The following is a 21,575-nucleotide window of genomic DNA, read 5'->3' on the forward strand; positions in this document are numbered from 1 at the left end:
ATGCTTCCTCCCCAACACGCCACCACAAAGAAGAGGGCGCTCTCCACAACTGACCTATAGAACATCTTCAGCATCTCACTACAGACATTGAATGACGCCAACCTTCTTAGGAAGTACAGTCGACTCTGTTCCTTCCTGCACAAGGCATCTGTGTTGGCAGTCCAGTCTAGCTTCTCGTCTAACTGTACTCCCAGATACTTGTAGGTCTTAACCTGCTCCACACATTCTCCATTAATGATCACTGGCTCCATATGAGGCCTAGATCTCCTAAAGTCCACCACCATCTCCTTGGTCTTGGTGATATTGAGACGCAGGTAGTTTGAGTTGCACCATATCACAAAGTCCTGTATCAGTTTCCTATACTCCTCCTCCTGTCCATTCCTGACACACCCCACTATGGCAGTGTCATCAGCGAACTTCTGCACATGGCAGGACTCCGAGTTATATTGGAAGTCTGATGTGTACAGGGTGAACAGGACCGGAGAGAGTACGGTTCCCTGCGGCGCCCCTGTGCTGCTGACCACCGTGTCAGACCTACAGTCTCCCAACCGCACATACTGAGGTCTATCTGTCAAGTAGTCCACTATCCAATCCACCATGTGAGAGTCTACTCCCATCTCCGTTAGTTTGTGCCTTAAGATCTTGGGCTGGATGGTGTTAAAGGCGCTAGAGAAGTCAAGGAATGTAATCCTCACAGCACAACTGACCCCCTCTAGGTGAGAGGGGTTACACATTAGGCTGTTACACATCTATTGTCAGAGAAGTACTTGCATAAATAGGTAAACCACCTTCATACGAGCAAGGACAGAAAACAGGGCAAAGTGAGTATACTTATTTATTCAGTAAGTTATGGGTCAAAGTATTTGGTGAGTACATTTCTAACTCTTCTGGCTTCAGTCTCGTTGCCATCTGTTCTGAAATTGTTAGGTTGCGTTCAAGAAATGACAGCGTGCTGCTGTCACCATCTGTTCCGACTCATCATGACAGCATTTTTAGATTTCTCCAGTTACCCTGTCCACACTGCTCTGGCCAAGCGGCGTTTTCAAAATTGCACACTCTGGAGAGTGTTTCTGAAAATCTCCTGTTTCAGGGGACAAAAACGCTGTTTTGGTGTGGACGGAGGGTAAAAACGAAGAGAAAAAGCTTTGGTTACGGATTTATCCGTTGTAGTATGGATACGTCCATACGCCTTAGAGTCTTTGCAAGAGATTAGATTAGTTGCCTAATCTACAAGAGGGGAATCTTCAGTAACTGTAGGCTGTGTTTGGATGAGACAATACCATATCTCTAATACAGCCTCCTTTCTTCTCCCTCTCCACCTCCCCCTCCCTCTCTCTCCCCACTGAACCACCATCCTGCAGTTGACAGTGTCTCAGACAGCAACCCACCCTCTGCCGTGTGCTCTGAGTCTCAGGGAGGCGTGGGTTTCACCACCGCAGAGCCTGGCACGTGTGCGCCGCAGGTCTCCTCGGGTTCCAGCGTGGAGTCGCACCACCCTTCAGCGGGACTCCCTCAGCCGCAGCAGCAGGCCGTGGCTGCATACCAGCAATCGGCTGTGGTGAGTAAGCACCAAAGCTCACCGTTGGTCCGGGGGAGGTGGGGGTGTGCATGGGGCTGGTCAGAGGGGGAGCAGGAAGTCTGCAGGAGAAGCTTTAAAGAGGGTGCGGAGGAGATTTACCCAGGTGCTGCTTGGATTGGAGAGCATGTCTTACGAGAATAGGTTGAGCAAGCAAAGGCTTTTCTCTCTGGAGCGAAGGTGGATAAGAGGGGCCTTGATGCAAGAACACCTTTCGCCGGGCGTTTGGTGTTTGGAGGAAATTATAGAGGGAAGATGTCAGAGGTAGGCTTTGTACAGAGTGGTAGGTGTGTGAAACGCACTGCCAGGAGTGGTGTTGGAGGCCATTGTGCAGTTTTTGTGCATCTAAACAGTGATTTGTTTCTAGCGGGTTAAATGATACAGAATGCTAACGTGTTTTTTGCTGTCATTTTGCAGCCCCTGAACCAGCCGGTGGTTCCTGATTCCCAGAGGCCCGTAAGACAGATGCAGGATAACCAGAGGTAGGGTTACTGTTCAAGCCTCTGGCAATAACCCCCTTCCCAGATGGTATGATAAATGCAGTTGGGTCCTGACTGCTGTATGTGTAGGGTTGGTGAGCCCCTTAAGCGGATTGTACCAGCAAGCTGGGAATTCCCCTTGTCGTCTTCTCTCTCCCAACGTCCCCTTCTCTTAGCTGCTTCTCCTGGGGCCCCAACACCGGTACAGCACAGGAGCAGAGCCTTTGGCCCACCATGCCTCTGCCGAACTAATCTGATGAGGCTAATCTGAATAAATCCCATCTTCCCACCCATGCCTCTCACTTGCTGCCTGTTCATTTGTCTGTCTAAATACCTCTTCATCGTCTTCGTCATGCCTGCTTCACCTGCCTACACTCTGTGCTTTTCAAAAATCTACCCCCTCTGTAGGTCATTCAAACTTTTTGGGGAATTTGAGGGGGTGGTTAAGAAGGTGTTTGGTGCGTTGGCCTTCATTAGCTGGGAGAGTTGAGTTCAGAGCCACACGGTAATGTTGCAGCTCTATAAAACTCTGGTTAGACCACACTTGGAGTATTGTGTTCAGTTCTAGTCACCTCATTATAGGAAGGATGTGGAAGCTTTAAAGGAGAGGCTGCTTGGACGAGAGTTCAAAGTTCAAAATGAACTTATTATTTACATATATGTCATCATAAACAACCCTGAGATTCATTTTCTTATGAGTATACACAGTAAACACAAGAAACACAATAGAATCAATGGAAGACTGCACGCAACAGGACAGACATACAAACAATGTGCAAAGGCTAACACGCGGTGCAAATACAAAAGAAAAAAATAACAATAATAAATAAATAAGCAATAAATATCAATAGCATGAGTCAGAGAGTCCTTGAAAGTGAGTGTATAGGTTGTGAGAACAATTCTGTGATAGGGTGAGTGAATTTATCCCCACTGGTTCAAGAGCCTGATGGTTGAGGGGGAATAACTGTTCCTCAATCTGGTGGTGATGGGCCATGTCTTATGAGAGAAGGTTGAGCGAGCTAGGGCTTTTGGGGCAAAGGAGGATGAGAGGTGACTTAGTAAGAGGTGTTTAAGATATATCAAGTGGATAGCCAGAGATTTTTTTTCCCCCAGGGTGGAAATGGCTAATACAAGGGGGCATAATTTTACGGTGATTAAAGTGTAAGGGGATGCCAGAGCTAGGATTGTGGTGAGTACATGGAGCACCTTGCTGGGGTGGTTGCAGAGGCAGGTACATGAGGGGCATGGAGACTCTTGGACACATGGATGATAGAAAAATAGAGGGCTATGTAGGAGAGATGGGTTAGATTGATCTGTACTGTGCTGGACTGTTCTATATTAAACCTATACTCTCTAGCGTTTGGAATATCCACCCCAGGGGATAAAGGCTGATGCTCTACCCAATCCGTGGCTCTCATAGTCTTGTATACTTATATCAGGTCTTCTAAAAATAAGAAATCTGGCTTTGTCCAACTTCTTTTTAGTTGATGCTCTCTAACCCTTCACAAACTTCTAAGAAAGTAGAGGCGCTGCTGTGCTTTCTTTGTAATTGCACTTACTTACAGAACCCAGGACAGATCATTTAAAATGATAACATGTTGGGCCAAGTGTATTGGTCCCAATGTGTCCCAATTAACCAGAATCCACTGTATTCCACAAGTGGTCCCAGTAAAGTTTTATACGTTCTGACTTTTGTGCTCAATGTTGCATCAGATGAAGGCAAATATGCCGTACGCTGCCTTTACCACCCTGCCACTTGCACCCCAAGGTCCCTCTGTACATTAGTGCTCCTAAAAGTCCCACCATTGTTTGATCTCTGTGGTTCCTGATTCCCTCTCCTATTTGGTTCCGGGGCCCCTGCCTCTTTCCTTCTCTGAACCATAACTTTCTCCACTTTCTCCTTCACGCATCCCCTCCCACTTTGGCAGCTAGGCTATCACAGATGTTTTCCCACTTCAGCAGTTCCCTGCACCAGCGGTAATGTTATAAATGATCCACAGAAGTGTTCAGTGTTGCTGGCTTTTCCCCTTGGAGAAGTAATTACAACAATTCTGCATTCTCAGTGGGACTCCTGACACGGTTAAAGAAGTCTCCAATGGCAGTGACCTTGGGAACGGAAAGCCCGAGAAGCCCCAGAAGTCTCAGCTGAGGAGGCCTTCCTGCGCACGGGAAAGGCCAGAGAAGTCGACCAAGTTCCAGCTGACCGTCTTGCAGGTAACTGGAATGGTGGGATAGTAGGATTGTCTTCTCAAGAGAAGCAAAATGGGTTGGGCCTGTATTGTTTGGAAATAAAGGAACGTGGACCAATTATATTGAACTCTTTGCTCCAGGGAATAAAGATCTAACCTTTCCCGATAATTCAAAAAAAAATGCTGTATTCCTGGCAGCATCCTCATAAATCTTCTCTACGTGTTCATGGATCATTTCTGTAAAAATTTATACCACTTTATATTTTATCTATTATTGCACAACATTGATTCCAACAATCATCAATTTAAATTTTGTAATTGTGAAATTTTGTATGTGTGCTGAATTTTGTTTCAGACTAAGGGTCAGGTCATTTAAAACACATGCATGCATATTCTTTCTCACACGGGGTGGTGAATCTCGAATTCTCTGCTCCAAACACCATGGAGCCCAGATGCGGACAATACAAGGATAGGTGGAGGGGCAGGTGGTGTTGGGGAAGCAGGGAGTCTGCAGAAGAGCTGAGACAGATTAGGAGAATTAACAAAAAAGTGGCAGATGGAATATAGTGTAGCGGGGTGTTTGGTCGTGTACTTCGGTATAAAGAATGAAAGGCATAGACTGTTTTCTGAATAGGGAAAAAACTTAGAAATCAGAGATGCAAAGGAACTTGGGAGTCCTCATGCAGGATTCCCTAAAGGTTAACTTGCAAGTTTAGTCACTGGCAAGGAAGGCAAATGCAATGTTAGCATTCGCTTTGAGAGGACTAGAATATAAAGGCAAGGAAATGATGCTGAGGCTTTATGAGGCACTGGTCGGGCTGTACTTGGAGTATAGTGTGCATTTTTGGGCCCCTCATCTAATAAGGGATGTGCAGTATTGGAGAGTGTCCCGAGGAGGTCTACTAGAATGAAAGTATTTGTGCGTGAGGAGTGTTTGATAGCTGTATGCCTGTACTCACTGTAGTTTAAAAGAATAAGGAGGGATCTCGTTGACACCTGTCGAATAATGAAAGGCCTAGATAAAGTGGACATGGAGAGGATGCTTCCTCTTGTGGGGGAGTCTAGGACCAGAGAGCACAGCCTCAAAATAGAAAGCTGTCCCTTCAGAACAGAGATGAGGAGGAATTTCTTTAGCCAGATGGTGGTGAATCTGTGAAATTCATTGCTACAGACAACTGTTGAGGCAAAGTCATTGGGAATAGATTTAAAGCGGAGGTTGGTATGTTCTTGTAAGGACATCAGAGTTACAGGGAGAGGGCAGGAGAATGAGGTTAAAAGGGAAAGTAAATCAGCCATGATGAAATGGCGGAGTAGACTCAATTGGCCAAATGGCCTAATTCTCCTCCCGTGCTTTATAGTCGTAACTGGTTGTGATATCCCAAATGCAGTCTGTGGGAGGGGTGAAGTAGTTGGGGAAGGAGGAGGTCAGTGTTCAGTGTTGCTGAAAGTGTTGAGACCTGTGTCACTGTGAGCCTGTCTCTCCCCCCGCCCTGCCACCAACAGGTTTCCAGCGAGGGTGACAACATGGTGGAGTGCCAGCTGGAGACACACAACAACAAGATGGTTACTTTCAAGTTCGACGTGGATGGGGACGACCCTGAAGACATAGCCCTCTACATGGTGAGTCTGGTGACTGAACAAACCACTAAGAACCCAGTCGTCATAGAGTCACACAGAATGGAAGCAGGGCCTCCCCCTCCCCCACCAACTGGTCAATGCCGACTATAGTTCCCACCCGGTCTGATCTTAACTCTTCTTTCTTTCATCATTAATCTTTAACATTTTTAATTTGACCTTTTGTTCCACATACCTGTCCAATTATCTTAAAAGTTCAAAAGTAAATTTGTTATCAAAGTACACATATTGTCACCATACACAGCCCTGAGATTCATCCAAGTTCAAGCATTCACAACAGAACAAAGAAATACAATGGAATCAGTGAAAAACTAAACACAAGGGTAGACAAGCGACTGTTCATTTCGTGACTTGCTGAGTTACTCCAGCATTTTATGTACGTAGCTTTGGATTTTCAGCATCTGCAGAATTTCTCGTGTTTAGTACTCAAACACTTTCTCTGGCAGCTCATCCACTTGTGTCTTAAGAAACACAAAGAAAGTTGCCCCTCAGATTCCTACTAAATTACTCCCCTCTCACCTGAAACCTATGCCCTCTCGTTCTTGATCATCCAACCCTGGGGGAAAAGACTAAGGGCATTCACCCTAATCTATCTTCACGTGGTTTTGTACATCTGCGGAATAATATATCATATACAACCCTGAGAGGGCATAATCAATAAATCCTGAGAATAGTAGCCAGAACAGACTCAATGAAAGACCATACCAACTTGGGCCAACCTGCACGGACACCCAGTGGCATTCACAGTGGAACAAAGAAGTACATAGAGTCAATGAAAAAATACACTAGCAAAGATGGACAAACAACCAATGTGCAAAAGATAACAAATTGTGCTAATGCAAAAAGAGACAAAAGTATGATAATAAATAAATAAATAATGAATGAAGTCCAGCCTCTTCCTCAGTCCCTCAAGTCCTGGCAATAACCTTGATAACCCTTTTTTGCTCTCTTCCCAGTTTAGTAACTGCTTTCCTATAGCAGGGTACCCCTCAGTCTCCTGTATTCTACGAAGAATGGAATTGGAGTCTCAGGTTTGAGTCTTAAACCTATAGGGGTGTGGGTCCCACTTAACCTATCCCTTTTGTCCTTTGAATCATCCCTCCCTTTGCCCTATGCTGTCTGCATTTGAGAGGCCACCCAATCCCCCTATGGTGGTAGGATGGAGATACGTCTCTACCAAAGTTTTTTTTAAAAACTTTTTTTATTGAGTTTTCAAATGATTACAGAAAGAAAAAAATGTATACCCTTCCCCCCTAACATCCCTATAGAAAAAAAAGAGAAAAAAAAGGAAAGAGAGAAAGAAAGAAAGTGCCTGGATATCGGAAGATCCCCACATGCTCCATGGAGTTCGTAATAACTTTAGTGTATATATATATTTATTTCTTTCCCCAAATAACCAATTATTTTATCTTCGGAGCACCTATATATTTAATCCTGTCTTTTGTAAATAAAAGCGCCAAATTTTCAAAAATGTTTCATATTTATCTCTTAAATTATGTAATTTTTTCAAGTGGAATACAGCTGGAAATTTCATTCTTCCAACGATCTATACTTAAGTATGAATCCAAGTAACTGCAATAGCCTTTTTGGCTACTGCCAGTGCAATTTTCATGAATTCTTTCTGATATTTATTCAATTTGGGTTTCGATTTTATCCCTTCAATATCGCCTAATAAAAATAATATTGGATGATGTGGAAGTTGTGTTCCAATAGTCTCTACCAAAGTTAATGTAAGGTGATCCTGCCGTCCACTATCCTGCAGGTCACCCTTGGCAAGGTGTTGCACCTGCTTAGCCCCCTGATCAGGATGACATGAAGCCATGAGAGCAGGTGGTGGATGGTCATACGAGCAGCCAGTGCAGATCAGAAGTCCTGGTTATGTGACCACTGATACCAGGCAGACAATCTCTGAAAGGTATTAATAATGGCTGGGGTCACCCGTCTTGTAAAGACACTGCCCAGAAGAATTTGCCAAGAACAGTAATGGTCATGGATAGACTGTGATCACCCACATTATACATCATGGCACATATTAATTATATATATATATATATATATACACACACACACACACACACACACACACACACACACACACACACACACACACACACACACACTCACATATATATATATATATATATCTTACATCCTTCCCATAACACGAGGGGAGTAAAAATTCTCACGTTATGACTCTGTCACAGTGTACAGACATGTGAAATTATAAGTCTAATGGCTTGTGGAAAGAAGTTGTCCTGTAGACTGTAGGTCCTTTAATGCCGCAGTACCGTTTTCCAAACGGAAGCAGCTGAAACAGTTTATAGTTGGGGTGACTGGTGTCCCCAATGATCTTTTAGGCCTTTATACGCCCGCTGCTGTAAATTTCCTCAGTGGAGGGAAGTTCACATCCGCAGATGCGCTGGGCTGTCCATACCACTCTCTGCAGTGCCCAGCGATCAAGATTGGTGAAGTTCCCTTTCCAGGCGGTGCTACAGCCAGTCAGGATGCTCTTAACAGTGCCTCTGTAGAAGGCTTTGAGGATTTGGGGGCTTATGTTGAACAACTTCAGTCACCAGAGGTGGAAGAGATGCTGTTGTGCTTTTTTTTTGCCACAAAGCAGTCCAGGTGAGATCTTTGGTGATGTGTATACCAAGGAACTTGAAACTACTCACCCTCTCAACTGCAGTCCTATTGACATTGATCGGGGTGAGCCTGTTCCGGTTCTTACAGTAATCCACGATCAGCTCTTTCGGTTTTTGGAAACGAATGAACCCACCCCTCCTGCTCTCCATCCCTCCCTTCGCAGAGCAATCAGGTCTCTTTTGTCTTTTACCCCAGGTGCAAAACAACTTCATGCTGGAGCTTCAGAAGGTGAAATTCATCGAGGAGATGAGAACCATCATTGCCAATTCCCTAGAGATTGTGCGAAGCTCGTCGGAGGCTGATCGGGGGGCGGACATCACTCCTCATCACCCTTTAGCAGGCACCGGGCAGCCTGACCACAGCATGGTAAGTTACCCCTCTCAATCTGTGTAATGGGACCAGGACAGGATATTGGTGATGCTCACTCCCAGATGCCTTTCTTGTAGTTAAAAGCACATCTGTCCACCCTCAGGAGAGTTTCTGCAAAACGTAGGCACCCTTGGCCATATGTGACTCTAGTCCCACCTGGAATTATTAAGCGATTGGACACGCTAGAGGCAGGAAACATGTTCCCGATGTTGGGAGGGTCCAAAACCAGAGGCCGCAGTTTAAGAATAAAGGGTAGGCAATTTAGAACGGAGTTGAGGAAAAACTTTTTCACCCAGAGAGTTGTCGATCTATGGAATGCTCTGCCTCAGAAGGCAGTAGAGGCCAATTCTCTGGATGCTTTCAAGAAGGAGTTAGATAGAGCTCTTAAAGAAAGCGGAGTCAAGGGATATGGGGAGAAGGCAGGAGCGGGGTACTGATTGTGGATGATCAGCCATGATCACATTGAATGGCAATGCTGGCTCGAAGGCCGAATGGCCTACTCCTGCACCTATTGTCTATAGAACTTAGCAACCCAACAGCATGGTGGGAACCTAAAGGAAGCATGTTGTCGAGGTCAAAGTTCAGTTTGTAATCATACCCACAAGTCCATGTGCACAAGGTGCACTGAGAAGCTTAATAGCAGCAGCTTCAGATAAGCAGATTTCACAGAGAAAAGCGTAACTTATACAACGGAGAACACGATTAGAACAACAGGAAAACAAAGTCCACTGTAGTGCAAACTGTTCATTGTATCATTATACTGAATTAGTGATTAGGGTTGTGCCGGTCGGCTCCCCTTCAACCCTCACCAGTTTTTATAGGGACAACCTAACTGAATGCATCACAACTTAGAGCAGCAACTGCTCTGCCAGAGACTGCAAAGAATTGGAGAGATTTGTGGGCATGGTTTAGTACATCACAGAAACCAGCCTCCTCTCTATGGTAACACATACAGAATGCTAGAGGATCTCGGCAGGTCAGGCAGCATCGATGAGGAGGAATGAAGACCCAACGTTTCAGGACGAGAGCCTTCATCAGGGCTTCATGGATGCTGTCTGACCTGCTGAGTTCCTCCAGCATTTTGCGTGCATTAATCTGGATTTCACCTTGTTAATGCAAGTCTCTAATCAGCCAATCATGTGCCAGCAACTCAATGTATAAAGCATGCAGACATGGTCAGAAGGTTCAGTTGTTGGTCAGACCAACCATCAGAATGGGGAAGAAATGTGATCTAAGTGACTTTGACTATGGAAGATTTTTGGTGCCAGACAGCATGGTTGGAGTATCTTAGAAACTGCTGACCTCCTGGGATTTTCACAGTCTCCAGAGTTTTACAGAGAATGGTGTGAAAACCAAAAAAAAATTCAGTGAGCAGCATTTCTATGGGTGAAAATACCTTGTTAATGAGAGAGGTCTAAGGAGAAAGACTGGTTCAAGCTGACAGGAAGGAGACAATAACTCAAATAACCGTGCGTTACAGCAGTGCTGTACAGAAGAGCATCTCAGAAGGCACAACATGTCGAACATGTCCGAAGAAAACAATCCCAGCCTGTGGTCCCTTGTCCCAGGAACCTCCAGAATCTCCTCTGGAACCTCTCTGACACCCCTGCACCCTTTCAGTAGCGAGGCAACCAGAACTGAACACGAGGTGAAGCCAGTGTAAAGGTACGGCCTGCCTTCCCCGCTTTTATACTTGTTGCCCCTGTTGCCAGAGCCCAGTATTGTGCCTGGCCTTGCCACGTTGAATAGTTCATGCACCCACACCCCAACAGTGTCCTCTGCTCCTGCAGCCCTTGTAAAATGGGAGCTTTTAGTCCACATTTTCCTACTTGTTCTTCCTGCATTAAATTTTGTTTGCCACCCACTCTACTAACCTCACTGCGTCTTGATGCCAAAGGAACATAGAGGCTTACGTAACGGTGTACAGCGCCAGAGATCAGGGTTCAATTCTCAACGTGGTCTGTAAGGAGTTTGTATGTTCTGTCACTCGTTGTTTGTAGTCTTTCATTGATTCTGCTCAACAGCCGTGTCTATAAAGGCAGAACTCAAAAATACGAAAGACACAATCATTCTTACTGCAGAAGCCCCCCCCCCCCCCCCCCCAATAACCTCTGGTACAGATATGCAGGAGATCAGGTAAAGGTTAAAGACAGACAGTTATTGTAGTGGGTGACTTCAACTTTACCTTAGTGCAAGAGATTTATGATCTGTGAGAATATCTGCATGAAAATGTCTCTGAAGATAGTATATGGTGACATTTACGTACCTTTTTTAACAAACTTATTTCAAAGTTCAAAGTATGTATATGTTGTGCAACCCTGAGATTCGTCTCCTAAAAGGCAGGCATGAAATAAAGAAACCCTAAAGAACCCATATAAAAAAAAGACAATTGAACACCAATGTAAAGGGAAAGTAAACACACCATGCCCACAAAACAAAACAAAGAAATAAGAAACCCATAAAAAAGATCATTGAGCAGCCAGTCTTCAGATGGGGGGGGGCGGAACAATTGAAACCTGTTGGATATTGAGAGTCCTAGATAGAGTGGATGTGGAGAGTGTGTTTCCTGTAGTGGGCACAGCCTCAAAATAGAAGAACGTCTATCTAGAACAGAGATGAGGAGATGTTTAGAACAGAAATGTTGAATCTGTGGAATTCATTGCCACAGACACCTGGAGGTCAAGTCATTGGGTATATTTAAAGCAAAGGTTGATACAAAATTAAGGGAGGGAAGTTTAGGGGAGACATCAGGCGTAAGGTTTCTACACAGAGGGTTGCAGGTGCCTGGAATGGCTTGCCGGGGATGGTGGTGGAGGCTAAAACATTAGGGGTATTTAAGAGCCTCTTGGACAGGCACATGGATGAAAGAAAAATAGAGGGTTATGGAGTTTAGTACTTTTTTTTAAGGATTATATGGGTCGGCACAACATGGAGGGCTGAAGGGCCTGTACCGTGCTGTAATGTTCTATGGTTGTTTATTAGTCAGTGCATTAAAGTTTAGGGGAGAAGGCAGGAGAATGAGGTTGAGAGGGATGATATATCAGCCATGGTGGAATGGTGGAGCACACTCAGTGGGCTGAATCCTCTATACTCTGTTTTATGATCTTAGAAATCAGACTTGATTTAGGTACTGTTTTAGATGTTAATCTTTGCTTTTCTGTGTCTTTAGCACATAGGTGCAGAGCAGTTGCAGATGAACCAAGCACTCTCACAGCCTTGTGGTGAGTACAGCGAGATCCCATCTCCACAACGCCATTCTCCAGGGCGCGTCCGAACATCACAGCGGTGACCCACGTGATCCTGTGGAAGTCCTGTCGACCTTGCGCACTTTGTGTCCAGCAGGCGACTGTTCTGTCACAGACCGGATGGGCCGCCGTCATATTTCGGGGCATCATCCAGAAGTTGCGCTGAACTGCAGCTTCCGCTCTGCTGGGTTCGACACAGGAGATACTGCAGATGCTGGAAATCTTGAGCACCACACACACACAAGATGCTGGAGGAACCCAGCAGAGGAAAATAAGCAGTCGACACTCCGGGCCTGATGAAAGTCTGGACCTGAAGCGTCAACTGTTTATCCCCAGCATTTTGTGACTGCTTAGCTGCCAAGTCTGAGCTGATCTACTTGGAGGGTTTCAAAACTTCAGAGACCCAGGTTAGACCTTGATCTCTGGCATCACCTGTTTGTACAGTCGGCATGTTCTCCCTGTGGCCACGTGGGTTTCCTGATGAGGGTTCTACTTCCCTCCCACATCCCAACAGCCGACATTTCGGGCCGAATCTCTTCATCAGGAAGGGGGACGGGAGTGGAGTGGGAGGAGGAGTACAAGCTGGCTGGTGGTAGGTGATGGGGGGAAGGGGGAATGAAGTAAAGCTGGCAGGGGAGAAGCGGAAAGGGCCAAAGAAGGAGGAATCTGATAGGACTATGGGAGAAAAGGAAAGAGGAGAACCCGAGGAAGGTGGTGAGAGAATGCATGTTAAATTCTGATGTTTTTAATCCAAGGTTCTTTCACAATTCAGGAAAGAGGAACAAACTGTTGTTTTGCAATCGTTTGAAGTGTTAATAGAACAAAGAGAGTTGGAAACGAACAGTGATAAGTCGACCGAGTGAAGGGAGAGAGAAGCAAAAAGATGGCGTTGCAGTGCAGTTAGTGAGAAGAAAAGTTCCATTCAAATAGCAAATAGAGTCAGTCAGTGCGGAAGTCCTTATTCAAATAATGCAATACCAAGAGAAGCTTCCAGAACTTGCCAGAATCATACCAATTCCACTGAACGATTGCTGAGGCCACTTTTCTCCCATACTAACCAAAAACTACTTAAAATGCAAGCTGATAATGAATTGTTAAACTACAAAGGAAGTACCAGTTAAGCAGATTAAAAAGAGCAATCTAATCCAACAGATATGAGTGAGAGGGACAGTGGGATGAAGGAAAATATAATTGGTGATGCTCCTTGCCCCAAAACGTCGACTGTTCATTCCCCTCCATAGACGCTGCCTGACTTACTGATATTTTCCCCCAGCATGTTGTGTGTGTTGCTCAGGATTTGCAGCAACTACAGAATCTCTTGCGTCCCCAGTGTAGTGAGAGTGGGGTGCAGAGCAGAGGGAAGGGACAACTCCCTTCTGAACCCATAAGCAACTTCAAATACTGGAGACTTCTGATTCTATCCATCTACTTACCCACACGCTCCAATTCATTTGTCCATTTCCCTCAACAGACGCCAACTGGCTTGCTAAGATGACCTGGATGCTTTTTTGGGGGTCCCTCACCCCTCCCCCCACCTGCCCCTCGCACCCCTCACCTTCCTCTTCCTCCCTCCCATTTGCCCCTCATCCCACCCCCCTTCCCTTTGTACCACTTTTCACACTTCCTCTTCCCCCCACCTTATTTCTGTTTCAGCCTGTTACCGAACCCCTCTCCCACTCATCTCCCACTCCAACCCATCACCCCTCGGCGATCCACTGATCACCTATCACCCCACCCATTCCCCCCCCCTCCTCTTTATACTCCACCTTATCTCCACTCCCAGTGCTCAACCTGAAATGTCAGCAGTCCTCACCGCCCACAGATACTGCTTGACCAGTTGACCACCTCCAACTGCTTGGAGGCACAAAAAACCATGAAACCTTAAGACACTGGAGTAGAACGCAGCCAATCAGCCTATCGAGTCCCTCCATCACTCCATCGCAGCTGACATATCAGTGGTTGCTGGGCAGCACAGCCCAAAGGGTCTGCTCTGCACTCTATCACTAAAGAAATAATTAAAAATTATGCTTCCTTGCATCAGCCACTTCTACCCCGGGAAGAAAGTGCTGGTTTTACAATTGATCTATGCCTCTTTTCATCCTGTACAAGTTGTTTCTCATCCTCCTCCTATCCAAAGAGAAAAGCCCAAGCTCGCTCAACCTCTCCAGGGGCTCAGTAAAGCAGCCAACGTAATCAAAGACAACCCCCCCCTCACCCCCACCTACTGCAGCCATTTTCTCTTCTCCCCACCCTCCCAATCAGGCAGAAGATACAGTAGCCACAAAGGACGTACCACCCAGCTCAAGAACAACTTCTGTCCTGTTGTTATAAGACACATTTCCTAATATTGCCCTCCCTCGAAGCACTGATGTGATGCTCGTCCAGAGTGATGGGAGTCCTTTAATGACGGATGTCAACTTTTTGAATGCTGGGGAGGCTAGTGCCCAAGATGGAGCTGACGCCCAGGACATGCCCTCTTCTCGTTGCTACCAGCAGGTTCGGGGTACAGGAGCCTGAAGATGTACACTCAACATTTCATGACCAGCTTCTTCCCCTCTGCCATCCAATTTCTGAAAGGACAATGAACCCATGAACATTTCCTCACTATTTTCTTTCTTCTTTTGCTCTCTTTTTGCACTACTACATATTTAAATAAAAACAGCATATTTTGTGATTTTGCCAGTGATATTAAATCTGATTCTGAAATTACCTCTGCAGCATTTACACAGAATGCAGGACTCCACAGTATAGGCTGTTCAGCCCACAATGTTGTGCCAACCTTTTAAACTACTCCAACTCGTCCCCATCTACATTAACGGAGCTGTAGTGGAGCATGTATCAAGCTTCAAATTCTTTGGTGTCCACATTTCCGATGATCTCACCTGGTCCCTGAACTCCTCTATCCTGATCAAAAACAGCGCCTTTATTTCCTGTGGAGCATCAAGAAAGCTCACCTCTGTCCCAGGATACTGATGGACTTTTACCGCTGTACCATTGAGAGCATACTCACCAACTGCATCTCAGTGTGGTATGCCAATTGTCCCGTATCGGACCGCAAAGCACTCCAGCGTGTGGTGAAAATTGCCCAGCGGATTATCGGCACCCAACTGCCCACCATTGAGAACATCTACCATAAATGCTGCCTGGGCAGGGTGAAAAGCATTATCAAGGATGCATCTCACCCTAACCATGGACTTTTTAACTCTCCTCCCATCCGGTAGGCGCTACAGGAGCCTCTGTTCCCGTATCTGCTCAGGAAGAGTCTGTGACCCTGCTGAACCTCACATCACAGCGCTAAGCAATATTGCACAAATATTGTACTGTCTCAGTACTTTTATATTTGTATGCTATAGCACTTACTTTTTATTTGCAGTTATTTTGTAAATAATACTGTTCTTTTGCACTTCTGGTTAGATGCTAATTGCATTTCATTGGCTTTGTATCTGTGCTTGGCACAATGACAATACAGTTGAATCTAATCTAATCTAAAGATCAATCTAACCCTTCCCTCCCACATAGCACTCCCATTTTTTTAATCATCCATGATCCTATCTGATAGTCTTTTAAACATCCCGAACTTATCTGCCCTGTACCACCACCCTTTACAAAGTGTTCCATGCTCTGTGGAAAGCTTCCCCTTGACACCCCCCCCCCCCATCTTAACCTTTCAATTTGCTTTTGGGTGTGTGTGTGTTTGTACAGTGTCCCTTTACGCCGCAGGTGAGGCTGGCCCGCACTTCTCGTCTGTTGGACGATGGAGATTCTTCATTAATCAGAAGGTCATGACCCACGAAGCAGAGATTCCAAGCGATCACCAGCTCAGCGCAGAAGCCGGTAAGGAAAACCCAAGCTCTGGCAAAACCCCCTTTTTATCTTCTTCCCTCTGTCCATCGCTTGGCTTGTGGTCATCTTCTCAGCGTGCCGTACACTCCTGATGCACAGGGGTAGGACACCCTACTGATCGGTAGTGCGGACGAACATGGACGAGTCCACACAAAGTGACAGTGCAGGTGCATGAGGATATAAAGAAGGCACTTGCCCGTGGCACAGAGCTGAGACCCCTGTTCAATCCCTGTCACTGTAAAGAGTTTGTACTATCTCCCCGTGACCACGTGTGTTTCCTCCGGGTGGTCCATTTATTGCACATACTTGTCACAGCTTTATAAGGCATTCAGAACACCACAGCTGGAGGATTCTGGTCACCACTCTATAGGGAGGATGCTGTCGTACTTGAGAGGTTGCAGAGGAGATTTACCAAGATGTCCATGATAGAGCAGTTCAGTTATAAGGACAGGCTTGGTCTGTTTTTCCTGGCGCAGAGGTGGTTGAGGGGTGATGTTACACAGCTGGGTAAGCTTGTGAGGAGTTAGATAGAACAGATAGTAAAATACCTTTTCCCCAATGTGGGGGGGTATCACTACCAGTTAGCACAGCTCTTCACAGCACCAGCAGCCCGGATTCATTTCCCACCACGTCCTCCCCATCACCATGTGGATTTCTTCCGTATGCTCTGGTTTCCTCCCACAATCCAAAGACGTATGGGTTGGGGTTAGTGAGCTGTGCTGGCAAGAGAAGCATTGCAGCCAGCCAGGGTTCCAGAGAACCTCTTCAGTGACATGTTAGATGCACTGTGGGTTAGTGAGCTACAGAATCCATTCTCTCTGCCCTTCCCTCTTCTCTGATTATCCTGGCAATTGAGCTCTCTTCTTTCTCCCAACCAAAACCCCCGCACAGACCCCGAAAGCAAAAGTCAGGAGGCAACCCACCCAACGACGTCGAGTTCCCTGGAAGACATGAAGCGGATCCCACCGGACAGCTTCGTCCCCAGCGGCCTGACGCCTTGCAGCAGTTCCTCCTCCTCCTCGTCCTCCTCTTCATCCTCCTCCTCCTCTTCCTGCGGTGACGACTGCCCGACAACCCCCGCCCCTGACCGAGGGCAGCAGCCAGGTGTCCAGCCCTCCTCCGTGCCCGAGTCGGATGGTGAGGGCCCCCCTCGGCTGGGCTACGCCGACCACTGCATCAAGAAACTGGACGCGAAGCTCCGTACCCTGCTGTACCAGGAGCACGGCGGGCAGCCTGGGGCATCTGAAGCCCCCCTGTCCAGTGGGGAACCGCCCCCTATGGACGTCGACCCAGGCTTGACCTCCGAGCCTCCGGAACGGTGCCTGGGATCACCCAACCGCTCATGCGGTGCGGCAGAGAAGGTGAGCCACATTATCTCTCTCTCCCTCTCCCCCTCATTGGTGTTTCCGTGATGTACCCAGTCTGGGTCGTCTCCACTGTGCTCTGTAGAAGATTGTCACAGTTTTAGATGACGATGCGAACCTATGCAAACTTTTAAATAAGTAGAGTTGTTGAGCCTTTTTTGTGGTGGCACTTAACGTGCTGGCCCCAAGACATGATAACACCAAGGAATTGAAAGGCAGGTACAATAATAGTATTTGCACATGTACATGGATAGGAAAGATCTATGGCGATATGGGCCAAAAGCCGGCATATAACAATGAGTAGGTGTCATGCTCAGCATGGACCAGATGGGCCAAAAGGCCTATCCAGGCTCTGTAACCTTGCGTGCACTCTGGAACTTACGATGTTGGATCATCAGAATTTGCAAGCAGTCAGCTGCCAGATTCTCATAGTTATAACGTAAATCAAGTTTCTCAAGTCCCTGGTGATAAAGTGGTGTCTCATCCAGTGAATTGGCCATTTCCCCCCACTGCAGTGCGAACATTGGGACGGAGAGTGGACGTGTCCTTTTCTGCAGCTCCTTTGTTCAATCCACTGTAAGCAGGATTTCCCAGTGGCCTACCATTTTAATTCCAGTTCCATACCAACACTTCCGTTCATGGCCTGCTCTACTGCCGAGATGAGGCCACTCTCAGCCTGGAGGAGCAACACCTCATATTCTGTCTGGGCATGAACAACGATTTTTCTAACTTCCAGTAATTTTTTCCCTCCCCCCCCTTCCCTTTTCCATTCCCACTCTGGCTCCCCTGGCCCCTTCTCTTCACCTCACCTGCCTATCACCCCCCCCCCCCAGTGCCCCTCCTCTTTCCCTTTCTCCCAAGGTACACACTCCTGCCCTATCAGCTTCCTCCTCCTCCTGTCCTTTACCTTTTCTACCTATCACCTCTCAATGTTTCACTTCATCACACTCCCCCACCCATCTGTTTTCACTCTCACCTATCACCTGCTAGTTTGTACTCCTCTCCCTCTCCCCAGCTTCTTATTCGGGCTTCTTCTCCCTTCTTTTCTAGTCCTAATGTCATCCCGAAACATCTGTGCATTCCCGTCCATAGATGCTGAGTTCCTCCAACATTTTGTATATGTTACTCTGCAGAATCGCCTATGTTAACTCGAGCACCTCTCGCTTTCCCACAGTCTCTTCCACAGGAGAAGGTCACCTCTGAGCCTTTGGAGCCCGGGGCACGGACGTCACCGCTGTCAGTGGGAGTCACTCTGAGCCAGACAGGAGGTGGGTACCTTGGCCTGTGTCTCGTTCTAGTAAGACTGCATGCTGAAGTGTCGGTAGTGGGAGGGAAGAGACGTGCTGAAAAGCCACTTCTCCTGACCTTGATTTTCTCTGTCAGCGATGGTAATGGAATTCTGATCGCTGGTGCGCTGTAGAGCGTTACACTAACTGCTATACCACCGTGCACTCCCAGCAACGTCACGGTGTTTTCTATCCTGCACCTATTGCAGCTCGGAGTGTCTGACTTCAGAGTTCATTCCTAGCGTCCTCTGTAAGGAGCTTCCTCATCCTCCCTGTGGAATGTGTGTGTTTCCTCCTGTTGCTCCAGTTTCCTCCCACGGTCCAAAGATATACCGGTTAATTGGTCATTGTAAATTGTCCTGTGACTAGGCTAGGGTTAAATTGCTTTGGAGCAGCTCAAGGGGCCTGTATACCCTGTATCTCCAAACATACGTAATCAAATGAATCACATTCTCTCCCACCTGATTTTTTTCACCATTGCAATTGACCCAAAACCAAATCGGATCTGTTTGTGCATGGAAGTTGTAATCTTGTTGTCGTACGAACACAAAATGGGAGTAGGAGTGAGCTACTCGGTCATCAAGGCTACCCTACCGCTCAGTATGATTGGATTTAGATTCACGTTTATTTATCCACAGGCAGTCAAATGCATCATTTGGGTTAACAACCAACGCACTCGAGGGCGTACTGGGGGTCACCGCACATTCTGGCATAGCATGCCCACAAAGCTCGGCAGAGCAACACAAAACAAATCCATAAATCACACTCTCACACATGCGCGCACACACACGCACTCTCTCTCTCTCACTCACTCACTCCTCCAACCCCAGTACAGGCCTCCATTTTCCAAGTTTTGGCTATCGGGCTCTGAATGCTGGACTTCTGTTTGACCTTTGGGCTTTGGTTTTCGGTATCAACACCTGGACTAGCTAACGACAGGACCTCGAACTCTAGGCTTGCCTACTGTCCGGCCCTCGTGCCTCCTGTATGCACAGGCATCTAATCCCAGGTCCTACCAACCTGGGACAGCCCGACATCCATAGATGTCCTTCATCACCCATCCATATTGCTGACCTTCAAGTGCAGAGGCCAGGACTCTGGATGTCCTCTGTTTCCTTCCATGTCACATGTCTGTTTGTGCAGGCCTCAGTTCCTCTTCTACGCCAGCTCCCCATAACTGGCAGTTACCTGATCTTTTAAAAATCTACAGTACTGTGCAAAGGTATTATAGCTAGGTTGCAGAGAGATATAGATAGTTTAAGTGAGTGGGCAAGAGTCTGGCAAATGGAGTATAATGTTGTTAAATGCGAGGCCATCCACTTTGGAAGGATAAGTGAAAGAGCAGATTATTATTTAAATGGTAAAAGATTGCAGCATGCTGCTGTGCAGGGGGACCTGGGAGTACTTGTGCATGAATCACAAAGGTTGGTTTGTGGGTGCAGCAGGATATCAAGAAGTCAAATAGAATGCTGGCCTTCATTGCTAGAGGGATTGAATTTAAGAGCAAGGAGATTAAGCTACAACTATACAGGGTACTGGTGAGGCCACACCTGGAGTACTGCGTGCAGTTCTGGTCTCCATATTTGAGGAAGGATATACTTACTGGCTTTAAAGCGATCTAGAGGAGGTTCACCAGGTTGATTCCAGAAATGAAGGGGTTGGACTATGAGGAGAGGTTGAGTCGCCTGGGACTATACTCACTGGAGTTCAGAAGGATGAGAGGAGATCTTATAAAAACATATAAAATTATATAAGATAGAAGCAGAAAAGTTGTTCCAGCTGATAGGCAAGATTAAAGCTAAGGGAGATAGCCTCAAGATTCGGGAGAGTAGATTTAGGATGAATATGAGATGGAACTGTTTTTACCAGAGAGTGGTGAATCTGTGGAATTCTCTGCCCAATGAAGCACTGGAGGCTACCTCAGTAAATATATTTAAGACAAGGTTGAATATATTTTTGCATAATAGCGGAATTAAGGGTCATGGGGGAAAGGCAGGTAGGTGGAGATGAGTCCATGGCCAGATCAGCCATGATCTAATTGAGTGGCAGAGCAGGTTCGACAAGCCAGATGGCCGACTCCTGTTCCTATTTCTTATGTTTTGTGCAGTGCTGTATTTGTCAATGTGAAACAGAGTGAGTTTGTAAATCTGACAGGAGCAAAGGATGTTGGGAATGATGACAGTGGAGTGCCGCTGGAGGGGGTGTGGGACAGGTGGCAGAAAAGGAGTGCCGGGGCAGTTCATGGGGGGGGGTTTGGCACAGGTGCACCCACACACCCAGCCCTGAGACACCAGGCAAAGTAATTTGATTCCAAACAATTGGTTTATTGATCACCACAGAATGTCTCTCTGGTGCTTCCTGCCCCCTACTCTCTCCCTTCCCCTTTCCCCAACCATGATTCCCCTCTCTCTGTCCTCTTTCCACTCTCAGTCCACAACAGTAGAATCAGGTTTGTCATCACTCACATATGTCATGAATTAAAAATTTTTTTGTACCAGCAATACAATATAGTACATACAATTACTACAGTACTGTGCAAAGTTCTTAGGCTCCCTGGCTATATATATATACACTTTTGCACAGTACTGTATATCTATTGTCTAAAACTTTTGCAATAGATATTGCCTATAAAATGTATTCACCCCTTGGAAGGTTTTGTGTTTTATTGTTTTACAACATTGAATTACAGTGGGTTTAATTCAGATTTTTTGACACTGATCAACAGAAAAAGACTTTTGTGTCAAAGTGAAAACAGATCTTTACAAAGTGATCTAAAATTAATTACAAATATAAAACACTAACTAAATGATTGCTTAAGTGTTCACCCCCTTTTAATATGACACACCAAATCATCACTGGTGCAGCCAGTTGGTTTTAGAAGTCACATAATTAGCTGAATGGAGATCACTGTATGCAGTCAAGGTGTTTCAATTGATCATAGTAAAA

The 21,575-nt window shown here is 46.3% G+C and overlaps 1 protein-coding gene across 3 annotated transcripts in view; it reads left to right on the top strand.

The window, feature by feature from the left end:
- Positions 1–21,575, top strand: part of LOC140715987 (serine/threonine-protein kinase WNK3-like) — a 135,339-nt gene that overhangs the window by 95,212 nt on the left and 18,552 nt on the right. For all 3 annotated transcript variants that reach the window (XM_073028609.1, XM_073028608.1, XM_073028607.1), the window contains exons 9-17: positions 1,362–1,558; positions 1,994–2,058; positions 4,119–4,269; positions 5,748–5,864; positions 8,718–8,888; positions 12,061–12,112; positions 15,857–15,970; positions 16,871–17,340; positions 18,518–18,611. In XM_073028609.1, coding sequence (XP_072884710.1) covers positions 1,362–1,558; positions 1,994–2,058; positions 4,119–4,269; positions 5,748–5,864; positions 8,718–8,888; positions 12,061–12,112; positions 15,857–15,970; positions 16,871–17,340; positions 18,518–18,611 — 1,431 coding nt within the window. The remainder of the gene's footprint in view (positions 1–1,361; positions 1,559–1,993; positions 2,059–4,118; positions 4,270–5,747; positions 5,865–8,717; positions 8,889–12,060; positions 12,113–15,856; positions 15,971–16,870; positions 17,341–18,517; positions 18,612–21,575) is intronic.

Source organism: Hemitrygon akajei, chromosome 24 (assembly GCF_048418815.1).
Source record: "Hemitrygon akajei chromosome 24, sHemAka1.3, whole genome shotgun sequence".
In the NCBI taxonomy this organism is placed as follows: domain Eukaryota; kingdom Metazoa; phylum Chordata; class Chondrichthyes; order Myliobatiformes; family Dasyatidae; genus Hemitrygon; species Hemitrygon akajei.